At 35.7% G+C, this 23,926-nt stretch overlaps 1 protein-coding gene across 8 annotated transcripts in view; it reads left to right on the forward strand.

Moving 5' to 3' along the window:
• The window catches only part of SBF2 (SET binding factor 2), a 272,633-nt gene that overhangs the window by 95,927 nt on the left and 152,780 nt on the right, over positions 1 to 23,926 (forward strand). For all 8 annotated transcript variants that reach the window (XM_026104380.2, XM_026104382.2, XM_064513020.1 and 5 more), the window contains one exon: positions 16,281 to 16,418. In XM_026104380.2, the coding sequence (XP_025960165.2) occupies positions 16,281 to 16,418 (138 nt within the window). The remainder of the gene's footprint in view (positions 1 to 16,280; positions 16,419 to 23,926) is intronic.

Genomic DNA, 23,926 nt, shown 5'->3' on the forward strand with positions numbered 1-23,926 from the left:
ATAGGCTAGATGTTATAGGGTAAGAAGAGGATTATGATGATGATGTATGAGGGGTGATACTGTTTACTGGGGAAAAAAAAAAAGAAAAAGCCTTCTGTCTGTTGATTTCTATTTTGGTACAAATAAAATGTGTGCACAACTGAAAAATCACTTTAGCACTCATATATGAAATCATCTGTGTGGGTCAAAACCTTGCAGGTATTGACTACTACTTGTAACACAAAACTTAAGAAAAATAAATTGTTAAATTGCATAATGTTGACTAGCAAATACGGAAATAGCAGAAAATTCTTGTAAAGTTTCTGAAAGCTCTTACAACCCCCAGATACTCTGAAAAACTGCTTTTCTTTTGTGCTGTTGTAGGTCGAGTTTAGAACAGGATTGCGAGCTTTTCAAATGTCATGGGTCAACACATGTTTCCTGGTATGCAACTGTTGAAAGGGTTGGGTTTTTTTGTTTTTTTGTTTTTTTGGCCTTTTTAATGTAACCCATGCAAACATTGTCACAGCTCATATATTATTATTCTTCTAATGCTTGTCCAGTACTGCATAGTTATTTTCAAATTTTCACTTAATTTGTTTGGAGTTTATAGCAAATATTTTTCATATTATTTTTCTTTAGTATGATCTGTTTCATATTTTGAAGACTTAAGAATCTAGGAAACACTGATGCATCAGGAAATACTGCATGCAGCAGGATATTTCTGCTCATCTTGTATCATTTCTCCTGAGACAAAATGATGAATAAATTAATATATTTGTAGGCAGCTTTGCAGTCCTTGCTGCTCAGACATGACCGTCATGTCTGAGTTGTTGCAAAGTAGTGCTTCTGCATTTATGACATAGTTGTCATCTTGCCTGCATAGATTGTGTCTCTTCTGGTAGCGTTTTATAACCTTCTTCCTGACATATTTTATCTTAGATTTATCGTGAGTGTATACCTTAGCTGTATGTTATTATCTCCCTATGGAAATGTTACCTGACACTTTCTGTTGTCTAGAGCAATGGTTTCAAACTTTCACGGGTAGGTGACAATACCTAATGCAGTTCAAACTTTGCATTACAATCTCCTTTCAAACTTGACCATGGCAACAGTGATTTCCTTGACTGTGAGTAACTTCAGTTTCACAGTCTTCTAGAGATGGCTTTTGCCAAAGCAATTTTTTTTAAAAAGAACTGCTTCTGTTTTTAACTGAAGCATTATATAACTTATTCTTACTAATTGAACAAGCCCGAAACTTCTCAGGTGATTTTTTATTGCTTGTATCATGAAAGAATAAGTAGTCGTTCTCTCAAAAGAACATGCTGTCCTTTTGTAGAGCTGGATTGCACAAGTGATGTCCAAATCAAAAGGTTTTTTTTTTTTTTTTTTTTAACTCTCTATTTTTCCTGCAGATGGCTTCCTCTTGGGTATAATTTGGAATAAAATTCAGTACTGTTAAGTGTTTTGGCTCTTTATTTTATTCAAAGTATGTAAGACATTACAGATGCCTTGAAATATTTCTACTTCCTCTGTATACTTATGGGACAATAGGAGGGAACCCCCTATGGTTGACCAGTGTTTCTATTTTTATATATAATAGTGCCACTAACATTTGATTAATTTCAAAAAAGAAACATAGTAGTTATTTAATGTTTAAATAAGAATGTGATCCTTAAAATTTCATTTGCCATTTATCCATTCCTACTACTCAATAGTTGTTTCTGTTGTTGAATAGTTCTTTGCTAATAATATATATAAAAAATACATTTTCCACCTCTTGTCCAGTATGCATTAAAAAAAAGATGTGATTTCTATTTCTAATCCACATCTTTTATAAGAGGATCTAAAAATATGATGTTCAATTCAAAAGAACGATAAGGGCAGTCTAGGTGTCTTTGGACAGAAGAGACTGATATTACCCCCCTGGTAAAGAAATAAGAGAAGGCCTTCTCTGGTCATGCTGTCACTGCAGAAGATTCTTGCATGCTACAGAAGTGTGCAAATGTAGGTCAGTGGAATATTTTTCCTGCATGTGTTACTTGTCTTGGGACATAGAGGGAAATGTGTATTTTCTCTGAGGAGTAAGCACCTTAAATTCGTCAGTTCTCTTATTAATACATTGTTTTAGTTAGTTAAAAATTGCTGGCATTTTAAAGCAGTAAAATATTTTACAAGTATGGCCAGTACTGAATTGTCCAAATATGATAGAATTACCTAATTCCTGCTAAGCCACTTGAAAAATATTTATGCCTTCATACTCATTCCTACTTGCTACTTTCCAAGAACCAAAATTTTACAGTATGAAATGATATAACATTGTCAGTCATTAAAAAATAAATTTTACTTTCTTTTTAAAGCATGCCATTTTTTTTTAATGCCTTCCCCCCCTTTCTGGCATCACAGAGAAGACCACAGGTAATACATCAATTTATCTAGTGTGACCAGAATCTATGCACCACTGATACCTAATACAGTGTCCAGCTCTTCTAGTTACACCAGATAGTTCCAATTCTGTACAAACTGATATTGTTTTTGCGATTAGGATGAGACGGGAGCATCTCCCAAGCTTGCCTGCCTTGGTGATGCTAAAATGCCATGTGCTACAAAGGAAAACAATCAAAAAAACCCAAATCCCTCAATTCTTACTAATTTGATTTGAGAGAAAATTTATTCTCAACCCTTGATCTGGTTGTATGACATTTAATCCTGAAAGCAAGATACGCCAGCCAAAATTCGCCACAGCACCAGTCAGTCCCACTCAGTATTCTAGCTTCAGCTGTTGGATCTCTTATACCTCATGCAGAGGTTGAAACAGACAGACAGAAACTTGGATGTCCAAGTAGGTGTTCGGGGGAAAATTCTTTCTCAATCTCTGTGTGTGAATGGTTGAAGTGCTGATGCATGAGATGACGCATGATTTTAATTGTATCATAATGTAGAGCTTCAAGTGTTATGAGTGCACTCAGGCCCTTAAAAAGAAAGAGATAACAAGAGGATTCGTGTGCAGATCCCCAGGTCAGAGGGATCTCCACAGTGGTCTGGGCTGACTTGCTTCTACACATGTGGGCTGAAAAATTTCTTCCAAGAGCCAGATGAAAAAGTATCTTTCAGAAAGCTGTTCAATTTTACTTCAGGGACTCTGACTGCAACTGATAGTGTCTACTGCCTACCATGATATTTTTATTAAAAAATTATTTTTGATCCCTTTCACTGACTAGAGAGTGACATCTTATTTTGAGGTTTGAATTTTTATGATGACAACATCTGGATCTTGGAGCACTCCTACCCTGAAGCCTCTGGAAGCATCTTCCTAGTAAACACCTTAATCTGCGTATAGCTACTCTTCAAAGGACTTCTCAGCTCTCTCTGGAATAAGCTGAAAAGGCTGAGGATTTTAAACCTTGCATTACAAAGGTTGTTTTCCAGTCCCAGTTTTATCTTTTGGTCGTCTTTGGAAAACTCTTGTTCTGCGTTCTCTACACTGTGTTCAAAAAGTGATTTTCTTAGTAGTCTGGTGGCTTCCTGGTACGGGCACATGGGAAGGGATGTGGATGTGTAGCTGGGAGGAGGGGAGCAACCCATAATGCTTCTTTGAGGTGGGGCCTTCTGCAACTGTCCATCATGTAAGTAATAGCTTAAATTTAAAAAAACAGGAAAGCATTGCCTTCCATTTCATTTTATTAAAATGCCTGGTTTTAAATTGTGATTATTTTTATCATGTGTTTCCCATAAGTTTAATGATGATTTATGCTCATAATCTTACGCCATTAATTTTTGAGTCACTGGTGGTCTTCACCATAAACATTATATATGATTGTTGGTTGCTTATAGAAGTACCACATAGTGGTACCAAGAACTGATCTCTGAAAAATCTCAATAGAGGTGGCTTCATTTATGAACACCTCTACTGACAGTTGTCTTTACAGTCTGTCAGAAAGCTGGCCTTTTAGTTCATAGAGTGTGTGCTGTACTAATTTTATCTGATGTACTTTTAAAATTTTGATTGTCACATGGCATCAAATCAAATATCCTAGTAAAGTCCAAGTATGGTTGTGTCTATTAGCCAGGCTGCTATTCTATCAAAAATGAAAGTTTTTAATGGCCTATCAGCTAAAGGATGAAAAAGAATAATGGCTGCAGTCTCCAGTCTCCTGGAATTTCCCCTTTTCAAAGACTTACAGAATATTAACTTTAGTGGAGAAGAGCTCATCAACTCTTTTCTCCTGCATGCAAGCTACTTGAGCCAATCTGTGTGAAAATGTTTAATTTTATCAGAACATCTCACATTCTCCTTTTAGATGCTTTGTTTTTTCTTTTAATTCCAGCAGCATCTTATGACATTAAGAGTCCTCCCACTTCACAGATGTACAGTTTTAAATAAAATTTTAATGTTTTATTTTACTTTGTTTCAATTATAGTATGGTGGTAGACTAGAGAACATACAAACTGCAGTCCTCTGGAGTTTATGCAGAACTCGGATTTAAGACGCCTTCCAGAGATGGAGTACATTGGAGAAATGCCAAAAGGGAGAAAAAGAGAGTACCAGGAATAGATAGGAACTTACGAGCACAACCTTTCTCAATGCCAAACCTCACTGAAGTATTATTTTGACAGAGATTTTGGAAACTCTTACTACCTTTCTAGTTTAGGAGCTGCTAAATTATGCAAACCTTCTTAGTGGAAATGCAGTCTATTTCATCAAAATAGCTGTTTTGCTGGCAGGCCAGTTATGCATAGGAAAGAATCTACACTGGTACAAAGGCTTTTTATTTATACTAGAGCTTTTGCTGGACTAACTCTTATATGGGTATTTCTTTTACCACACTCATAAAAGACATGCCCGTTGTGTAGTACAGTGCTAACGCTCGTTGGTTGTAATACGGAACCCAGTTTTGGGGGAGCAGAGGGCAAGTATGTCTCATACTGTTGATTCCATTTTTCTGCACAGGAAACTGCAACTCAATGGAAAGCACCAAACTTTTCAGCTGTCTTTTCGTGCTACTGTGTGTGGTGATTTGTTTATTTCATTCTTGGTGAGAGTGCTGACAGAAAATACATTTGATATTTTTCTTAATTAATGCTGTGTGGAAAAGTAAAATTCAGGAGTATCCAATACACAGAATTTTGTTTTTATAACAGGATACATTCATGTTGCAATCTGGTCTTTTTAATTCATTTCAGGTCCTACCTTAGACCTGTCAGGGCTTTTCACTTCCATGAGAAGTTGTTTCTTTGGAAGATTTTTAGCCACATTTTCCTCTGTTTATATATTTTCTCCTTTGATTCTTTGTGGAACCTCACACAAGCAAAAAGGGAAACTGATTGTGACCCTAAATGGGAAACAGTAACATCAAGCATAGAAGATGTATTGTTAAATTCCCCAAATAAACAGGCTGAAAAAATGGAGAAGAATATACCTCTTTTTCTGTAATTTTCTTCAATTATTTTTAATTTCGGTGTAACTGGTGCTAATGTTAAGTGTTCAGGCACTATCAACTGTTACTTTCTTTAGCTGAATAAAGTTTCTGGTGCAGTGAACTGTTCTAGTTATCTCTGCCACTTGCTTCTCCAGTCCGTTTGCAAGAGTAGTGAAGTGCGGTGGCTGGTGAGAGCAGTAGATGCAAGTGCATGTCTGCCAAGACTGTGAGTGGCAGGATATGGTCCTGGATGCTCTGTCTTTTTAGGCCTTCTGCCATGTAAATGACTAGATGTACTTAGGCAGTGCTGGAAGTGCTTATGCCATGCTAGTTGACTGCCCACCCATTAAAACTTCCCCGGGCTATACAAAAGCGCTTTTGCCATGCTAGTTGTTCCCCCACCACCACCCTTCCCTTCATTTCAGTGTATTAGCCATGTTCAGTGAGTTCTGTGGTGCTCCCGTTCTTTCCAGTGTTGGGAAGGATGTGCTCTCCTTGGCGTCAGTGTTGTCCAAGTTCCAGATCTTGGAGGCACACCGAGGTTGACAGTGTTAGGATTTGAAAATAGAAGAATAGGGAAGGTAACATAGCTTAGTGTTTTTTAACTTATGTCTGGTGTCTAAAACAAATAGCAGAGGTAATGATAATTCACTGAGAGAGATGGCACTGCAACTTTGTGGGCATTATTTCTAGAGAAATTTAGACCTAAAGGCTTAGATACTGTCTCAATAAATGTGGTTAATTCTCAGTCCATGGAGGGGAGGGATGAGGCAAGATAAGATTCAGAAGTGAGCTGAATGCTGAGTGGGTTGAGTATGGTCTACCCCAAAACTTAGGGGTGTTTGGTGGGAGCTTTGGAACAGTCTTTCTGAAAACCTGGTCTGGAAGGATATATCCCTTCCTGCTATTAAATACTCCAACTTGCAGTCTGCTAGCTATATTGATCTGGTTTCCTGTCATCCATTCTGCTGCTCCTCCGGACATTTTCTGGACCTGAAAGGAGTGTTGTAAAGTTGCATTAAGATGATACGTATTTCAAGAAGAAGTTGATCATTGTTTTGTTTGCGCTGAGTGATTTTGTTCAGGGTTTTAAAGTATATATTATGCATTTCATGATTTGTTTTAGGAGCGTATGTCCTAGTCTAACTTGTACTGTTCCTCTGCATTTCAAGACCAAATTCTGACTTTTTAATTCACATGCATATTTCAAGAGTTCCTCTCCTGCATTTTGTCATCTTGGAGCTGTTGGCATCTCTTAAATCTCTAGATTTATTTTGCTTCAGCAATCACAACCCTTTTTGTTGCTAGGCCTCTGTCAATTCATATCAAAATTCCTTTTAGTATACCTGCATATGTAAGTATACGTACTTTCAGCATGTGTTTCACATGCTTACACACATGCACAAGCCTATGCACATCCTGTCTCTTTCTCTCTGTAAACGTGGATTTATTGAACCCTTTTCAGGTAGGAACATTCTAAGGAATTATGAGATCTTGAATGCAGGGTCTTACTATAAGTCTACTGGCTATTTTTAAAAAATCATACAGAACAACAGAATGTATTTGTAAAGATATTCATCATAGTAAAGCTGGATATGATATTGACAGTGTGGTTTGATATCTGGTTGTGCAGGTGTAAGCTATAAAAATAAGATAATGAGGGACTTTGTGTATTGCAGCAGTATTATATGCAACATTGATCAGTTGCTCCAGAGGAATAATAAGGTATTACAATGTCAAATCAACTTTTATGACTATGAAGAGTTTACTGTGTGCTAATTGTAATTGTTGAGTGATGTACATTAACTATTGCACTGTATTTTTTAATTCAACCAATGGGATATTTAGACATGGTATACATATTTTGAAAGATGGTTTATATCGTTTCTATAAAATAAGTTGGGAAGAAACACCAGACTCATTAAGGACTTAAATAAGTTTGTGGCTGCTGTTGTAACATAATGCTAGTATTGTCAAAAGAAAAGGAGAGCAGCGGGGGAGGGAAAAGAGAGAGGAAAAAAACCAAGTGCATTGCACAAGATTCATGTTTCTTGCTTGACTGATACATTAAATATGTATGAAATGCTCATTTATGGTTCTAAATTGAAGCTGTTTTCTTAGGCTTAGCCTCCTCAGAGGACTATCTGATTCTGAAGTGTATTGACAGCAGTCAGTAATAATGGAAAAAAACAAGCGGTGTTTTAAAAAGTGGGGCAATGTATTTTGGAAACCATTCCTGAGCCTGATTGCTGAGTAGGGAAGGAGGGACAAAGATGCTTCTTAATCCGTTTCACGCTGAAAAGTAAAGCATAAGCATTTAATACAAAGAATGAATTTCTTTGGTAATGATATCCTTTTCATTGTACTACTTTCACTGTTGCTTGGGAAATACTCTACATATCAAATATTTTGCACCCCTAGTTTCTTTTTTGCCCCTGAATAGAGTGCAATTCACTGGCTAAAAACCTGTGTTCTTGTTTAGATTTAGATAATTTGCCAAAATTATGCCTCACTTCATTTTACTGCTGCATTGAAATGGCCTTCTGTATTTTCACGTTGAATATTTAGTATTCAGTCTGCCCATTATTCTTCTGACTGACAGTGTCATTGGCAGCACTTATTACTGGCTAACAAGCTTTTCTTAGTAAGAGAAATTTTGAAATCAGGCTATACGTTATTAGTACGAAGCCCTAAGAGTTTAAATTTAGGACACTAACTTTTTAACAAAGTTAAAAAATGTGTGTTTAAAAAAACTTTCTTGCATGAAAATGTCTGCTACAGACACCTAACATTTGTATTTGATTTGACATATTGGTATGAGTCTGTGAATTTCTGATTACTGTCCATGGTTTTCTGATTACCTTCACCTGAGATAATGCAGAATACATTTTTTTTAATTTATTTTTATTTTTAAATTCCAGGTCTCAGATTTTTTTTTTAATTACCATACAATTATCTTTATAGGCACTCGGTGGAAAAGTGGAGAAGGAAGCGTTGTTTAAAAAAAAAAAAAAAGCCAAACTCCTCACCATTTGCACAAACACATTTATTTCACTTTCTTGCTGCGAACATGATTAGAATAGAGAGATATAGGAAGTTAATTTTGAGAAGTAAAACTCCTTCAGAATGTCATGATTAATACTCTGAGATTTTTGAAAGAAATATTTTGGTGTACAATAAAATTATTCTCCAATTGCCGCATCTATAGTCTAGGTTGGTTTTGTTCAGAAATAGTCAGATTTTTTGAAAGATTTTTCGAATAAGCCACTGGGATGGAGATACTAAGTGCTCTAAAAGCAGAATAAGGAAAGAGTTTCCTGTTGTGTGTAATTTGATTTCTAGTTCAATTCGGAATAGAATATTATTATAGAAGACAAACTAGAAATATAATCTTTGTAGAAATGCATTTTATTTTTTCAGAAATACAGCAGCATAACAGTTCACTGTGGAAGGTGTTTAATATTGCAAAAAGTTAAGATGTTTTAAAAAAAAGCAAAACAATGAACTTGAAACTGATGTTTTTCATGTGCGTACATAGATGCACACATAGGCATATACATAAACCAGCATGGGGAGGCCTTAGCCTTTTTCTTGATGGATTTCAGTAAGACTGCTTTATCTGTATGATTTTGGAGGTCAAATTTTAATTCAGATGTTCACAAAAAATACTTTAACTTTACTTCTTTCATGGGGCTTTTGCTTCAGGGTTTGTGTGACAAGCTTGAGTGTCTGCTTATTGAGGCTCACTTTAATCAGCAGGTCTACTTAGAGCACACCTGGTCTGTCCCATGTGCAGGCTTAGTGATACTGAGAGACCTTTCAGCAATCTTTAGCTGTACGAGACCAAACAATGTGGTTGAGGATCTTTTCTCTGGAGGGAAGGGTCTTTTTTAGTGTTTTGTGACAAGTTTTTGTGTTTGACTGAGGCGGAGACTACTGCATGGAGACATCCACAGTGCATGGGGAAAATTTGTCCCCATGTAAGGGCAGGAAAGATTATTCAGCTGTAACTCTTCTCTGAGAGTTATGTCATCTGTATTCACAGACAAACCTGATACCACTTCTGCTTTACATTCCCTGAAGGATTTCAACCAGTTTTAGGTCTGAGAGCTGGGGGACAGGTAACATCCCAAAATATCAGCATGTGCTGCACCTCAGTGAGTTTTCTGACTTTAGTGAGGGGAGAAAGAAGTTCCTTGATCTCAGATGCATATTAGCACTCCTTTCTGATCTCCTATGAAGTCTGGAATTAAATTGAAATACATTAATGTGGGTTTCATCCCCTGTTTTCGGACTTCAGAACCCCCATCAGAACGTGATTAGGAGCAAGAGGTGAATAGCTGGCGTGCATGCACCTTTGTGGGAGATGCTGCAAGCAGATTCCAGCAGGTCACTGATGCCACAAGGTGACTATGGAAAGGCTCATCTTGGGGAACTCTGCATTTCTGCATTCCAGAACAGAAAAAAGCATTTGCATTTCTTTTATGATTAAAAGCTGTTTTTATTTTGGATGATACTTGTGTGCAGTTGGTCATCAGAACCTTCCACAGCTGTGACTTGTGATATCTTGAAACTAGCTTTTACCTGGAAATAATTCAGAGCACTTTAAGTGCATTAGGATCATGTTAGACTGGGCTAAGGATAAGTATGTGGTTTATTAGATACAAGATGTTGAGAGGCAGGAAGACATTATAAAATTCAATGTATAGTTTGTATTCTGTTTACATTCAGAGATCTCCCCTGAGCTTCACCATTTCCTCAGATTTACAGCTTCATAACATTGCTATTTTATTATACCAGCGAGCATTGTAATTGTTTTGTTTTGTTCTAAGTGGAGGTATGCATCTGAAAGAGAAAATTCCCTGAGCCAAAATTCCATACATAAGTGAATGGTGAAATGGTGAAATATTCAGCAGCTGGTGCTAGGTCATGCAAGTCCAGATGGAACAAAATTCCTTCACATGATGTCCAGAACATGACCTGTTATTTTCAAGGAGGTTTATAGAAAAGATGATGATACACGTTAAAAAGAAAGCACTTTTTAAAATTGAACAGTAAAAAAATAAACAAACAAACAACACCCCCCAGCCCTCTACAGAAGCAGACTTGATAAAATTAAACATTACGCCTAGAGTGATCCCAGGAAATAATCAAATGTTTGGTGAAAGAGTTAGAATAAAAAGGAAGATGGATATCTATATCAGAGATTTTAAATTCTAAAATCATTTTAGGATCTTTTAATTAATTATTTTCAGTAGGACTCTGAAATGTTTTATGTGCATTTAGATAGCATTTGATTTTATTTGACAAGAAACACTGCAAAAATATACTTTGAGAAATTACATAGTGTGAGGATATATTTTAGAGATGCTTAATTTTTCTGTAATGGTATATCACCGGTAGTTTTCTGTTCTGTAAAGCTCTTCAAAAAATGCTTAGATGACTGCAAAGAATCTATCACATTGCAGACTTTCTGAAGAAGGGTTTTTTCCCCTCTGTATTTAGGTAGTGCCTACCCCAGTGGACCTCTGATGGAGGACTGACTGCATCATTGGTACAGAAAAAAATGCAAAGTGCAGACAGAGCAGTCTTTCAGTCTGTAATGACGCACACCCAACTACAATATTGGCTCCAGTTCTTGTAATCATCTTGGTTATGCTCATGTTGCAAGCCCAGAGGTATATTACAAAGTTATAACATACAGTTCAGTAAATTAGTAATTTCTGATCAACAGATATGGAGAGTTAATAGTATAGTTCTGCCATGATCAGGATACAAGTTATTACAAATTTTCTGTAATGAAACATGAAACTTCAATGCTATATAAATACTTTTCAGTATAATAATAGTACTTACTCTTCATTTCCACAGTCTCTAGCAAGCCTTCTTCCTACATTCTAATTCCTCCAATGCTTGAATCAAAATTGCAGTTTTGGGTTTTTTTTGTTTTTTTTTGTTTTTTTTACATCATCTTCAATTTTTCAAAAGTCTGTGGACATGAAAACTGTACACAGTATGTCAAGGGTACATGCTGATCTGTGCAAATAATTTGCTTCATTAGAGATGGGCAAGGCAAGGACTAGGAGTACAGCTGTGGCTGTAGGTAGAAAAGAAGGGCAAATTTATGAATCAAATGAAGACTTGAAGTTTTTGGCTTCTAAAAACTAGAATAAACAAATATAATTTTCCTTAAACATTCTAGAGTTTAAAGGAAAGCCTTGTGATCACCACACAAAATTTTTAAAGGTAGCAAATCCATCTACACTTTTAAGAAATGCGTTGTGTGTCATTTTAAACATGTCTAATTCCTTATTCTGAATATTTTCTTGGAAAGCATTTGTGAGAGTAATTAATAGGTTATTTGCTTCAGCAAACACCTGCAGTCTCGAACAGTGCTTGAAATGTCTTTCCAAAGCCTTGAATCTCTGTTGATCTGTGCAATGTAGCCGTTTAGCTCAACAGCTGGATGTTTGCACCACACTTCAGAAAGTAATCATTTGTAGTGTGGAGTGGGTTTGAAGCACTCGCCACCTTAGAGGCTTAATTCTATAAATAGTGAGTTAGATGATCTGATTGTTTCTCATTTTTAGTGTCTTTGATGGAAGCTGTATTCTGGTTCCAAGAATTCTGGCAAATAAATGAAACAATATGGGAGTGTGTTCATTTTTAAAATTCTGGTTTTTTTTCTTGTTTTCTGAAGAAGCACATGACCTTGGAGTTATATTTGTAGTGGTGATTTTGCCTGTTTTGGTATAGCATCTGGTTTGGTACAGAAACATTTTCTTGTTATTAGTAACTAGACTGATGGTAATCATACTGGATAGTAGCTTGTATTTATACTAATTTATACTCAGTGTTGTTTTTGTTTCAAATATTGCACTAATATTTATTAATTTATTTTAAGGAAAGTGAAAATAGTTCAGTGTTTCATTTCCTGGAGGAACATGTTGTCTTTATCCTCAATCTCTATATTTTTGATCCCTTCCAATGTATTTGAAAACAGAGAATGTCTCTGTTGGCCAGCAGGAATACTGTACTTCAGCTGTTTTCCTAAACAATCACTTATAAAATGTTTGCAAGTAAAATAGTTGAATCTAGAAATCATCTGCTATACACGTCATTTTAAAAGAAAGAAGAGTTCTGATTGACATGGGTAGAGTTTAGACATGCATAAAGATTGAGAGATTGTTATTGAGAACTCCTTGCCCAGATTAACAGACACTTTTGATTACATTCTGAGTTTAGCTGTTGGTTTTCCCTTTGCATTTCCCAGATTATCTTTTTTGCAGTGCAGATGTTTTCATAATAAAATATTAGTAGGTCTACTGTGAAAAAAAATTAAAATGAAAAGAGTTATCATTTATATATGTCTTATTTTAAAATACATTTAAAAAAGCTTATAAGAAATAAACCTACCAATATTTGCTAGTTCAGAAGCAGTAGACTCTGTGTGCGCTGTGTGAATACCAGCGATGCATATACCTCGCATCTCATGCTCCCATATTCATCATGTGTGTGCAGAATACATGACCTGTGGATTATTCTGGTACCTCAGCTCTTGTGTGCTCTGTAGTATGGTGTTCAGTGTATGGAGGATGGCCATTTGTCCAGCAATTCCAGACATCCAGAAGTCTGAGCAATCGCCACTTGAAGGTGTGAGGCAGGAAATTACCCGGAAAGCTCTGGGCACCAGGCAGCAGCGCAGTGATCTCCTGTCAGAACTGGTAGACTTGGCAGATTTGAAAGAATGTGAAGACTGTAAACTCAAGCATTCAGAGCTGAAGAATGCCAGAGCTAAGGCTGCACAAGCAACCTTAATTTGACCTACTTTGTGTGTATGATTCAGTTTTTAATTCTTTACCACATAAGGGGTTTTTTTTTTTCCTTCTTTCTTAACAGAATCCTTTGGCATTCTGTGTGTTTTTGCCCATGCTCACTAAACAAATAGCTTTTTTTTTTTTTTGATTTTATTTGAGGTATGGATTCCAGGCTTCATTTACCATATACCACCTAAACTCTGCAATACATGCAGAACTCTGATTATATTGTTCTCAAGGGTTTTTTAATGATGCTTTCATTATAATGTCTGTATATATCTACCAAATTATTTTATCTTTGTAACAGGCCTGAAAGATTAATAGTGCTATTTTCTTATTTTTAACTGATTGGGGATAAAAAAAAGGGGGGGGGGGAATTACGCCAGTATTATCAAAATCATTGACGAATGCTGGATGCTTAACTTGGAATGAGTAGCATTTTTTTTTCTGAGTACTTTTTAATGTTCAAAGCAGGTACTCTCAGTTGCAGAAGGCAGATCTTAGCACTTCTAAGAATCCAGACTCCAGATGTGCTAAGCTGAGTATCTAGAATATGAAGAACGTAACATGAGAAAATTTTTGTTGAGCAGATTTTCCCAGGATCATAGAACAAACTGTATATCAAAGGCAGAGTTTAAACTGCTTTTTACCTAAGTCTACCTAAGTTTTACTGTAGAGGTCTAAAGATGAACATGTAGTAAATATGATTGTCTACAATTTATTCTTCATTCTTATTCAGTAATGAGTACATGTCAGAAGGAAAAAAGAAAATGCTAGAAATATAAGATTATGACCTCTCTCTGATTCCTATTCTGCCCTTGTTCCCCACCCACTTTACCCCCAAAAAACTTTAGAAGAGCAAGGTATATTATTTTTTGAAGACAAAGCCATTTTGAGGCTTAGATTAAAAAGAAAGCATGAAATAAATTTGGAGAAAATTTGCATTTTTTTCAGAATAAGCAACAAAATAGTTTAGCATTTGAAATTATTTTTTCTTACACTTTAAGTCATATTATACTTGGTCTTTCATGTTATTACAGTTTATTGTTTATTTTGAAATATAGAAGTCATACTCATTTTCCCAGGTTTTCTCTCTGGAAGGATATATATCCGAATTGTTTAACAACTCTGGAAATTTTTTTTTCAATTTGTAATACGTGGAGGGGATATTGTCTTTGCCCTTTGTAAATTCCGAGTGTGTGATTTTGCTAATAATATTGTACTTGTGAATTTTGTTTGTATGTGACTTCCGGTAAACTTCAAGTAAAGGAACTATTAAATACAAAATTCCATAATTGTCCTCTTAAGCATCTTCAGCAAACTGATTTCTGAATTTCAGCACACTCTCCTGTTACAGGGAACAAGCCAGTGTTGTACACCAGCCATTAAAAGAAGAAAAAAAAATCTCTTTGCTTCTGAACTGTACTCCTTTTTTGTCCATGCTGCTTATGCGTCCCTGCTCTGTAGTCAGAATTGCTGTCTTCAGTTCTGTGACTTGCACTGTCACAGCTCTTGTCAGCCTGAAGAACAAATACAGGAAGAAGTTACGCTTATTTGACAGTTATAGGTGTTGCACAAATTTATTCTGCTTGTTGCTGCAGGAGCTTGCTAATGTATGCTCAGGGCATAGGAGCATTTGGAGAGCTCTAACCTCTTAGTGTCTTAAAGGGGCAAGTGATTTTCTTTTTCCCTAAGACTTTTGAAGTCATGAAATTTGAACACACTTTTCACAGGGATGGCAGAACTTACATCCCTGTTGTAATGTGACTCTTTATGAAATTTCAGATCTTCACAATTTAGGTTATAGAGGTGATCAATAAATGGGTGAAAACTATTGGTCCATAAATAGGGTTCTGTAGGAGGAAATACTGAATAATCTGTAGCTGTAAATGGAAAGTCTGAGTTCGATCAGATAAACTAATGGGAGAAAGGCAATGACCGTCTTTAATAGCTAACTGTGACTGCTACGGACAAATGTGTCGCCTCTGGCTGGGGAGGCTCCTTAGCTGAAGACTGGTGGAAACTTTCATAGCAGAGGGATAGAAGTAACTGTGTGCTTACCCAGTCTTGTACTTTCTTAAGCATCTGCTATCAGTCACCGTTGGAAACAGGGTACTGGACCTCTTATCTCACCCAGTGTAGGCATTCTTAGATTTTTTTAGACCTCTTTATAATGACTGCAGATAGGCAAATCCGCTTAATCCTTTGATTTTCATAGAAAGTGTGGGGAACAGAAAGACAAATCCCATATGCTGAACTTCTACAATTTTGTTTGAAAAACAGGAAGACGTGTTGCAGGGAGGAGGAGAAAGGGGCTAGCGTACAGCTGGTATTTGCAAGAAAAGGTTACACTGTAGTTGTGACAGTGTAAATTAAAATCAAGTCAAATCTAAAAGCAGCTCTCCTTGTCTGTATTTTTATGATCATCTTGAATAGTGTTGCTGATTATTGTAGAAAAATCTATGTGCAAAAATGTGTGTAAGTCATAGTGTATATCACTAGTTTTCTGCTTGCAAAGCCATTTTTAGTTGCACCTCTGCATTTGTAATGGAGCTTTGAATTTGACCCCTAGTTTTAGGGCTACAGACATACACAGAGAAATTAAAAATGTCATTAGAGAGATTCCAAGACAAAGTAGTTTGGGGTTCAAATTCTAAACTGTAATCCAAGTGAAACCTGCATAACCTGTATATTTATGTTGTTGCCTAACTGTTAAATACTTGCAAAGATGATCTTGAATACTGAATGCTGAGGGGATACATCTTTAGCTTGAATCACTTACATCTCCAGTGATGTCTGTAGAGCTAGATTTATATCAGTCTGATTAGCTCCAAGACCTACTATTTTTTTTGCATTTTCTCCAGATGTTGCAACCTTGCGACATTCAAACCTTCAGTTCAAGTGAAATTTTCTGAGAGCCATTTTCTAAGTAATGTTCTTTTATATTGTTTAAAACTGTTTCACACTTCCTAAAACAATTGGTAATTGATAATAGTGCTTAACTGAATGTGTGTCTCTCTTTTGTTTTTGATTTTTTTTTTTTTTTTTTTTTTGGTTTCATTAGTTTTGCCAGCCTGGAGGATGGCAGCTTTCAAAGGAGAGAAAACAGCCAACATTCTTTGTGGTCGTTTTGACTGATATAGACTCGGAGAGGCACTACTGTTCATGCTTAACTTTCTATGAAGCGGAGATCAATCTGCAGGTAAATCCTTTATAATGAGTAACAAAAATTCAGAAAAATGAATCTTAAAAACAATAAACTAATGTAATAGAGGAGAATTTTAGAAAATATTTTACTGTTCCTATTAAGGATGTGTTATTCTGTCAAATACATATGAAGACGTTTTTGTTTGAAGTTCAACTTGTACTTGTTTCCGGTTTTGTTTTTTATCTGCTTTTATTTCAAATACCTTCAGAAGATTGAAAATGAAAATGAAAAACAGCGTTTCACAGAATTTATTTGAATTTATTTTTCTCCATCACGTGTTTTCTTAAACAGGACAGTCAAGATGGTGTTCCCTTCATTTACTTCCGTGTTTGACATAGCATGAATGATTCTCATCTTTGTTCTAGGAAAAAGGTTTGTTAACTTCTGCTCCCTCTGCTGGCCATCTCTATCAGACTAGCACAGAACAAATGTGTACAAGCATGCTGTAATGTATGTACATATTTCTGTAAGTGCATTTATTGGCAAGACTTGTATGGGTGTAAATGACACAATTTTAATCCTGATAGAATAATTCTTCAGTCTTTTATATAGGTCAGATTCTGGGTGTCAGCTACTTGGCAATGTTTCTAAACATGTATTTCATTATTTTTGGGTAATCTGACATTCAAAAATAGACATTTTGTTTCCCATTTGATGCAAATTACTTCATATAATCTATGTTATGATGTAATACTTGGAATCTTTAGTAGCTAAAACCTAGGGAAAAGCTAATTCAATCTGCAGTTGCGGTATGTCATTGTTACGTTTTGAAACATTTTCTTTTCCGCATGAAAAATCACAAATAAGTAAAAACTTGGCAGTAAGTATATTAAAAAATTAGTTAAGAATATATATATATAGTTAAGTAACATTCTTTTGCTCTTTCAGCAAAGAGCACTAGTGATATTTATTATCTTAAGAAAATGCCTTTATTGATGCCTTTTTATATAAATACTGGAGTTGACATAATGCTATCTTGCAGAATAATTAAAAGATGCTGAGTAACAACAATAATATTGTGTTTTTTAGGCATAACTAGAGGCCAGAGAATAAGTTATTGTTCCTGCTTCGTTAACTCTGGAGTTTAAATAAAAATTTGTGTAGGTTATTATAAGGAGTTAAAAGCAGAAATGTAACAAAAATTAGATATATTTTGGTCTTTACTTTTACTGTAGATCACCTGACATCTTTCTATTAAATATTTTTTCATGGTTTAATATCTGTCATCTTTATTTTAAAGGTAAAATGAAACATTCTATACTTACTCTTTCACAGCTGTTAAAAAAGTACAAAGGCTGACTCTTCTGCTACTCTATGTATTTCATAACATATACCAATTTTAGCAAACTTGTTACTTATGCTGTGGTTTCTAGCAGCTGCTTTTGATTCACTATCCACATCTTTCAAGAAATGCTCATCACAAAATATTCAGTATTAACTAAAAGGTTTTTTCTTATATTGCCTAAGGATTAATAAAAAAATAAAAAATAAAATACTGAGAGAAGCAGGATGTTGGTTCTCATAATGCCATTCCTGACTGTGTTGTAAAGAATGCATATTTTTCAGATGAACTTGCTGTGGTGAAATTTATTCTATGACTGCATTGTTTATAGCCAAACTTCCTGTTTCTTTCTAAAACCCAAAGAGAATAATTGAACGTGCCCTGTTACATGGTCATTACACAAGAATTCAACACATGTACAATCTGTAATGAAACATAAGCTTATGAAGCACTGAGCTGTGTAAGTAATATTGATTTAACCATTCAGATGCATGCCTCATTGAAGAAACACTCAGTGAAACATGATGTCCAGGACATAAAATGAAATCTGGATGTTAGTTTTCAGACTTGAATACCGTTCAGGTTTTTACCTACTAATATAAATCACTAAGACAAAAGTCAAGCTTTGGTTTCCCCAAAAGATGGGTTATTTCTTTCCCAGTAGTATTTACCAGGTAAAACCTTCTGGTATATGAGATTGGTCAGAACTCAGCTAGAGTGTATTTAATATTTGGCTTACAGAATCATTTTCACAAAAACTGAAACCAACCACTTGGAAGTTTCTGTGGTCAATTAAATTTCAGAGTGAAAACAAACCCATTTCTCATCTTGTGAATGCTGTAAGAGAGCTGAAGAACCTTTTTTTTTTTTTTTTTTTTTTGAGCCTCCTGCATAATAATACAAGAACCTTTTTAACACAATTGATCAAGCTCAGCCTCAGAATTCTACTTTTGCCATTCCAGTTGCCTTCCCTCCTGCTTCAGCTGTTGCAGAATAGTTTGTAAACGAATACCACCTGAAAAGTAAGGAGACTGAACTTGCATGGTATGTCTAAGCAGTACCCATGAGTGTCTAGGATTAATATGGTAATTGTAAAAACTGTATGCAGTAGTCTTCAGGTAAAGAAAAAAAAAAAAAGGTGTTCTCCCTGATATTTCTCTGAAAGCCCTGTAATTCTGTTTAATCTATGTCAGTTGCCTGTCATAACTAGTTTCCCACATGTGATAAAAGCATAGTCTCTAGTAATCAGCTGATGGCCTAACTTTCAACTTGCTATGCCTGGACAGAAAATAAAATACTGTTTTATTTATTGACTGTGGCCATGAATCACGCTTTGCATTGTCGCAGTACTGTTGGTTTGAACTGACTCAGTTTTTCATCTGTGTAGACAGGTGGTCAGTTGTTTGATCAGCTCTTCTAAAGTTGTAGCAGTGTATCAATATGATTGATATTACAATTAGTCTGATTTATACTCCATGTCTGTACTGATGAGGAAGTTGAACAATACGATATTCCATCAAATACTGAAATAAAACTTGCTTCTTGCCGTGAATGCAGATGATGCATCTTTCCATGCAGTCCCTCATGGATTATTCTGTTTTAAGATGCTAGTCTCACTTAATTGTCCCATTAACAATTATTAAAGCTGTATAGGGATCTGTACCTCATATCAAATTATAACCCAACATTTGAAAATTTGAGTTATAATCTAACAATAGTCTAAAATCTGGAACACGACTAGAGCATTAGAGGTACTCTAATAATTTGGAATTAACAAAGGAAAAGTCAGTGTCATTTGAAGACAGTTCAGTATGTTTCACACCTGTTCAGTATGCAAGATTTCTCTCTCACCTCAAATTCCTACCAACGCAAATGTAGAGAAATCTGAGGTACTGCACCGGTTTGTCCTTCCTTCTGGCCTTTAGTGTCTCCAACATATACTTGATCTGATCCACCTTCTTGTCTGCCCTCAGGTGCCATTTAGATGTTGTAGTGGTAAAGCTGGATGCATACTGACTTGCATGTATCTACAGGAATGAGAAGGAGCAGGAAAAAAGAAAATATTCCTACTTCCTCTTCTAACATAGTGCTTTGAAGGTTTTCTGCCTTACTGTATTTTGATTCTGCACCGGTCTCTTGCTGTCCACTCTTGCTAGAATTTTTCATTGTTTTGAAGAAAGCCATGTCCACTCCACCAAAAAAAATAGAGTTTACCTAGCTTAGTATTTTTCTGGTGACTGAAACTGGAAACTGTTCAGAAGCCAAAGGGTATTCAGAAGAATCGTAATTTACCTCTGCAGGTTTCATTCATAAAACGCAATTATTATGTATGTGTAGCTCTATTAGCTATCTGGAGGATGGTTTAGTTAAAAAAAAAAACAAAAAAAAAACAAAAAAAACCCAGAAGTGTATGTGTAGTTCTGTATGCTTCATACACTGTTCAGTAAAATGAGGTTCTTATTTCTGGCAGCAGGTTCTGGATAGTACCACTTACAATATACAAAGACTTGATTAATAGTTTTGATTCAGGAGACACTCCTGTTAACCTCAGCAGTGCCTCGTACTGATTATGCATAAAATATTTGGAAAGAGCACCATAGGTGGCATCTTTTAAAATAACTTTTGAGTCATGTCATTTTGGAGCTTAATGGTATAATATACTTAATTGTATATTGCTTTGCACTTTGAAATTTATCCCCACTCCCAAAAATCCCCCCACCAAGAAAACAGAGAATGATTTAACTCAGTAGCTGGTGCAGCTTTATTCTTGCATTACACAAATTCTACTCAGTGAGATCAGCATAAAAAACCCAAACCTTTATTTATAACGATCTTATTACAAGATTGGTACGATCTTGTGTGTTCTCCTAGTATATACACGTTAAAATGTTGTGATCACAAACTTGGTAAGATTAAATGTGTCACTCTGAAAATGGACATAAGTAATAATTCATAAGTCATTCATGTTCTCTTCCTCACTCTTCCCAAAAAGAGGAAAAAAAAATCTGTAAAAATCCCAAACCATAAAAAGGCTGATTCACAACCATTCACAAATATTTTATGAGTCAAAGACAAAACTGCCAACTAAATGACAACGAGCTTCAAAAAGTTTTAATTTTTATCCCTGGACTGTAGAGTGGGTGATCCTACTTTGTTAAAGCATATGTATTTTGGTAAGTCACTGAGGTTTGATTTTTGCAGAGGATGAGAACACTTAGTTCAGCCGTATCCTTTTTGAGCTGTGAAATCTGATCCTTCTTTGGATATTATGTTAGCGTGCTATTTTTAAGAAGATGTTTAATAATTCTATAAATGTTCGGAATGTTAAATTTGTCTGGAAAGTGACCTGTTAATGTCAATACCCCAGAACACATTTGGGGGTGTGAGGGGGGTTCAATAACGTTTAGTATATTCTATCATCATCTTTCTAAATGTGTTTAAAAATGGATGGCTTGTTAACATAGAGGGATTTTAGAAATTTCTTATTTCCTTTCTGCTACTGTGTAAAGAGAAAATTAACAGCTAATGTTCTGAATGTTAAGAAACATACTTTTATTTTTAATATCCTTTTATATATTTTAGATGGTCATTTCTAGACCAGAATTTACGGTTAAGATGACAACAGTTGAACAGATAAAATCATATTTCCATCTTCCTCATAACTGTGGTAGTAATTTGTCCTGTCCTGTTTATCCTCCCCACCCCTTTGATTTCATACTATTACAGGATGCAAAAGTTTGTTGTGAGTTTAAAAAAAATGAGGAAAGAAATTCAACATCTTTGTTTAAAGCCCCAAAACTGCATGTATTTTAATGGTCACTACCTGTCCTCTAGAGGTCTTGACCAGCAGCTTTCTAGCTGGAAGACAAGGCAGGGATATATGTGGCAGCTATCAAAGCTGCCACATTTGCTCGAGGTCTCTTTTTCCTTTTTACTCCAGTGCTATGTTCTACACAGTGTCCCCAAATCTCAGCTCATGGGATAGGTTATCAGGTTTTTAGACAGAGACTTTTCTTTGTCAGTAGGGACCAGATAACTTGTCTGACTTTCAGGCAGTGATAGTACCAGTTCAGCAATGAACTGAAATACCTTTCAGGGCATTTTCTCCACATGCAATTTAAAGCAATTGTCTGTATTTTTAATTAAACCGCACAAAAATCTTTGTGTGTGTGTCAATTTTTGCCTCAGCGTGCTTCTACGTATACTGTTCTGTATCATCCTTAGGACTGAGTTAAAATAGTATATGAGCTACTAGCTTTCTTAAGTTCATTTGGTGTTGCTGTTGGTGCTGTTTGCTTGCATTGCTTAGGTCTCTGGTGTCTGCTCACCTTAGGTTAGGTGTATGAAGCTAGGAAGGGGTGGAACCCATGGATCAGGTTGGCAGCCTTTGGGAAATTTTGAAAAGATGTAGTAAACTCTAAGCCCTGAAACTGCTATTTGCCTATGCATAGTTCTTGTTAAAGATGTGTTACTGAAATTCTTTACCATCCCTAAAGTTAAAAATCTGAAGCACTTAATGCTATTAATCGCCCTGTAGAATCTGGGCACTTATGTGGCAGCTATGTGCCCTGTCTTTGGAATTCACAGATCTTCCAGCACATGTGTAACCTAATGGCCCACTCACGAAATACCATTTGCCCTATGGCTACATAAGCTGGACTAAAAGGTGGAAAGAATGTCTGCTAGGATACCTTTTTCTTTCTTTTTTTTCCAAAGTTCTTTAAGTGTGTTTAGATGATAATGCATATAAGCACCTTCTGGAATTTTCAGAGAGGTGCATGAAATGGTATACATTTAATAGATGCAGGTGGTGTAAAATTCTGTGTAATGCTGACAAGTGCAATGCATACTCTTTAATATCATTTATCAATATTCTGAATTTTTGGTAGTTTTTTGGGGAATGAATGTGCTGAATTGTTAGAGACTTGAGGTTGCTATATTGATAAGTTTACAATCTGATTTTCACACAGTTTTCTGTATTTGGTCCTTTTCTAGTTGATAAAATTCCTACTGTGAATTGGCGTGGTTTGGTACCCCTTACTGAAAGGATTAATTAAAGATGATGACTTATCCTGGTATAATTATTTCTTTTTAAGTATAGCTGTAGTGGTGTGATTTTGTGTGTGTAGATAAGCCATAAAGTACATCTATTCACCTTTGCTTTTAGTTCAGCAAAATGGATTGGAGGCAGATTTGTGTTCTGGAGGCGTTCATCTAAGTTTGTTTTAACTTTTGTACATGTGTTAGAATGTATTGGATACGTGTTTTTTTTAAATCTGAAAAGTAAATAAATGAATTGGTGCTGAATGTTTTTGGCCTTTGGTTGCAAATAAACCAGCTCAGCATATATTCGGCTGCAAATAGGACCAGCAGAGACTAAATCACATGGAGAGAAAGAGATCTGTCCCAAATGAGCTATTTGCATGAGATTACTAAAGCAAACTTCAAATAATTTTTCTTAAAATAAGAAATCACTTGTGGACTGTAAATCTCCTTTGCATGGGCAGTTAGTAGATAAACAAAGGGCTTGCTGAACTTGGCAAAATTTCAGTGCAAAATTTTGCATAGGGCTAACTGTTTCTGGTAATCGACTAGAAGTACTAGAATGAAAGTTTTGTAATGTGAGATATATTTTCTCTCTCCCTCTCTCTCTTTTTCTCTCTTGTTTAGACTGGATGAACTATTAAAAGTGCAATTAAAATTTCACTTTCCATTCATGTTTGATCTCCTTTGATATATCTGCAGTTCCCAGATTTTTGTTTCAAACTATGCCTCTGAACTTCCACCTTCAAATCTGCAAAAGCTACAGAGGCTTTGTATTTTCTCATTTATCTATTAGTGCCTCAGTTTAAATTGATTTTCTTCACTCCGATGTGAAGATGAGCCTAATTTTTCTCTGGCTAATGTTGATCAGAAGGAAATGCGCTGACTTTAATAGCATTAATAGTTCTAGCAACAGAGGCTTACAGAACTTGTGCCGAGGAGATTCTAAGATCCCAAACTATAACGTAAACCAACCAGTGGGAGTCAGAGCCTGTGTAAGTGAAGACTGGGTGGACAGCTGGTAGCCTTGGAGACCTGGATGACTGGAGATTTGATAAATGGCAGATTTGGGCATACGTATTGAAATATGAAGGAAGACATGTCCTGGTTCTGAAGATGTGGGTGAAAAGGAAGAGGAGGGATAGTTGGGGTTCTTGCGTGCTGAATTCAAGCTGCA

Source organism: Dromaius novaehollandiae, chromosome 5 (genome assembly GCF_036370855.1).
Source record: "Dromaius novaehollandiae isolate bDroNov1 chromosome 5, bDroNov1.hap1, whole genome shotgun sequence".
Taxonomy (NCBI): Eukaryota; Metazoa; Chordata; class Aves; order Casuariiformes; family Dromaiidae; genus Dromaius; species Dromaius novaehollandiae.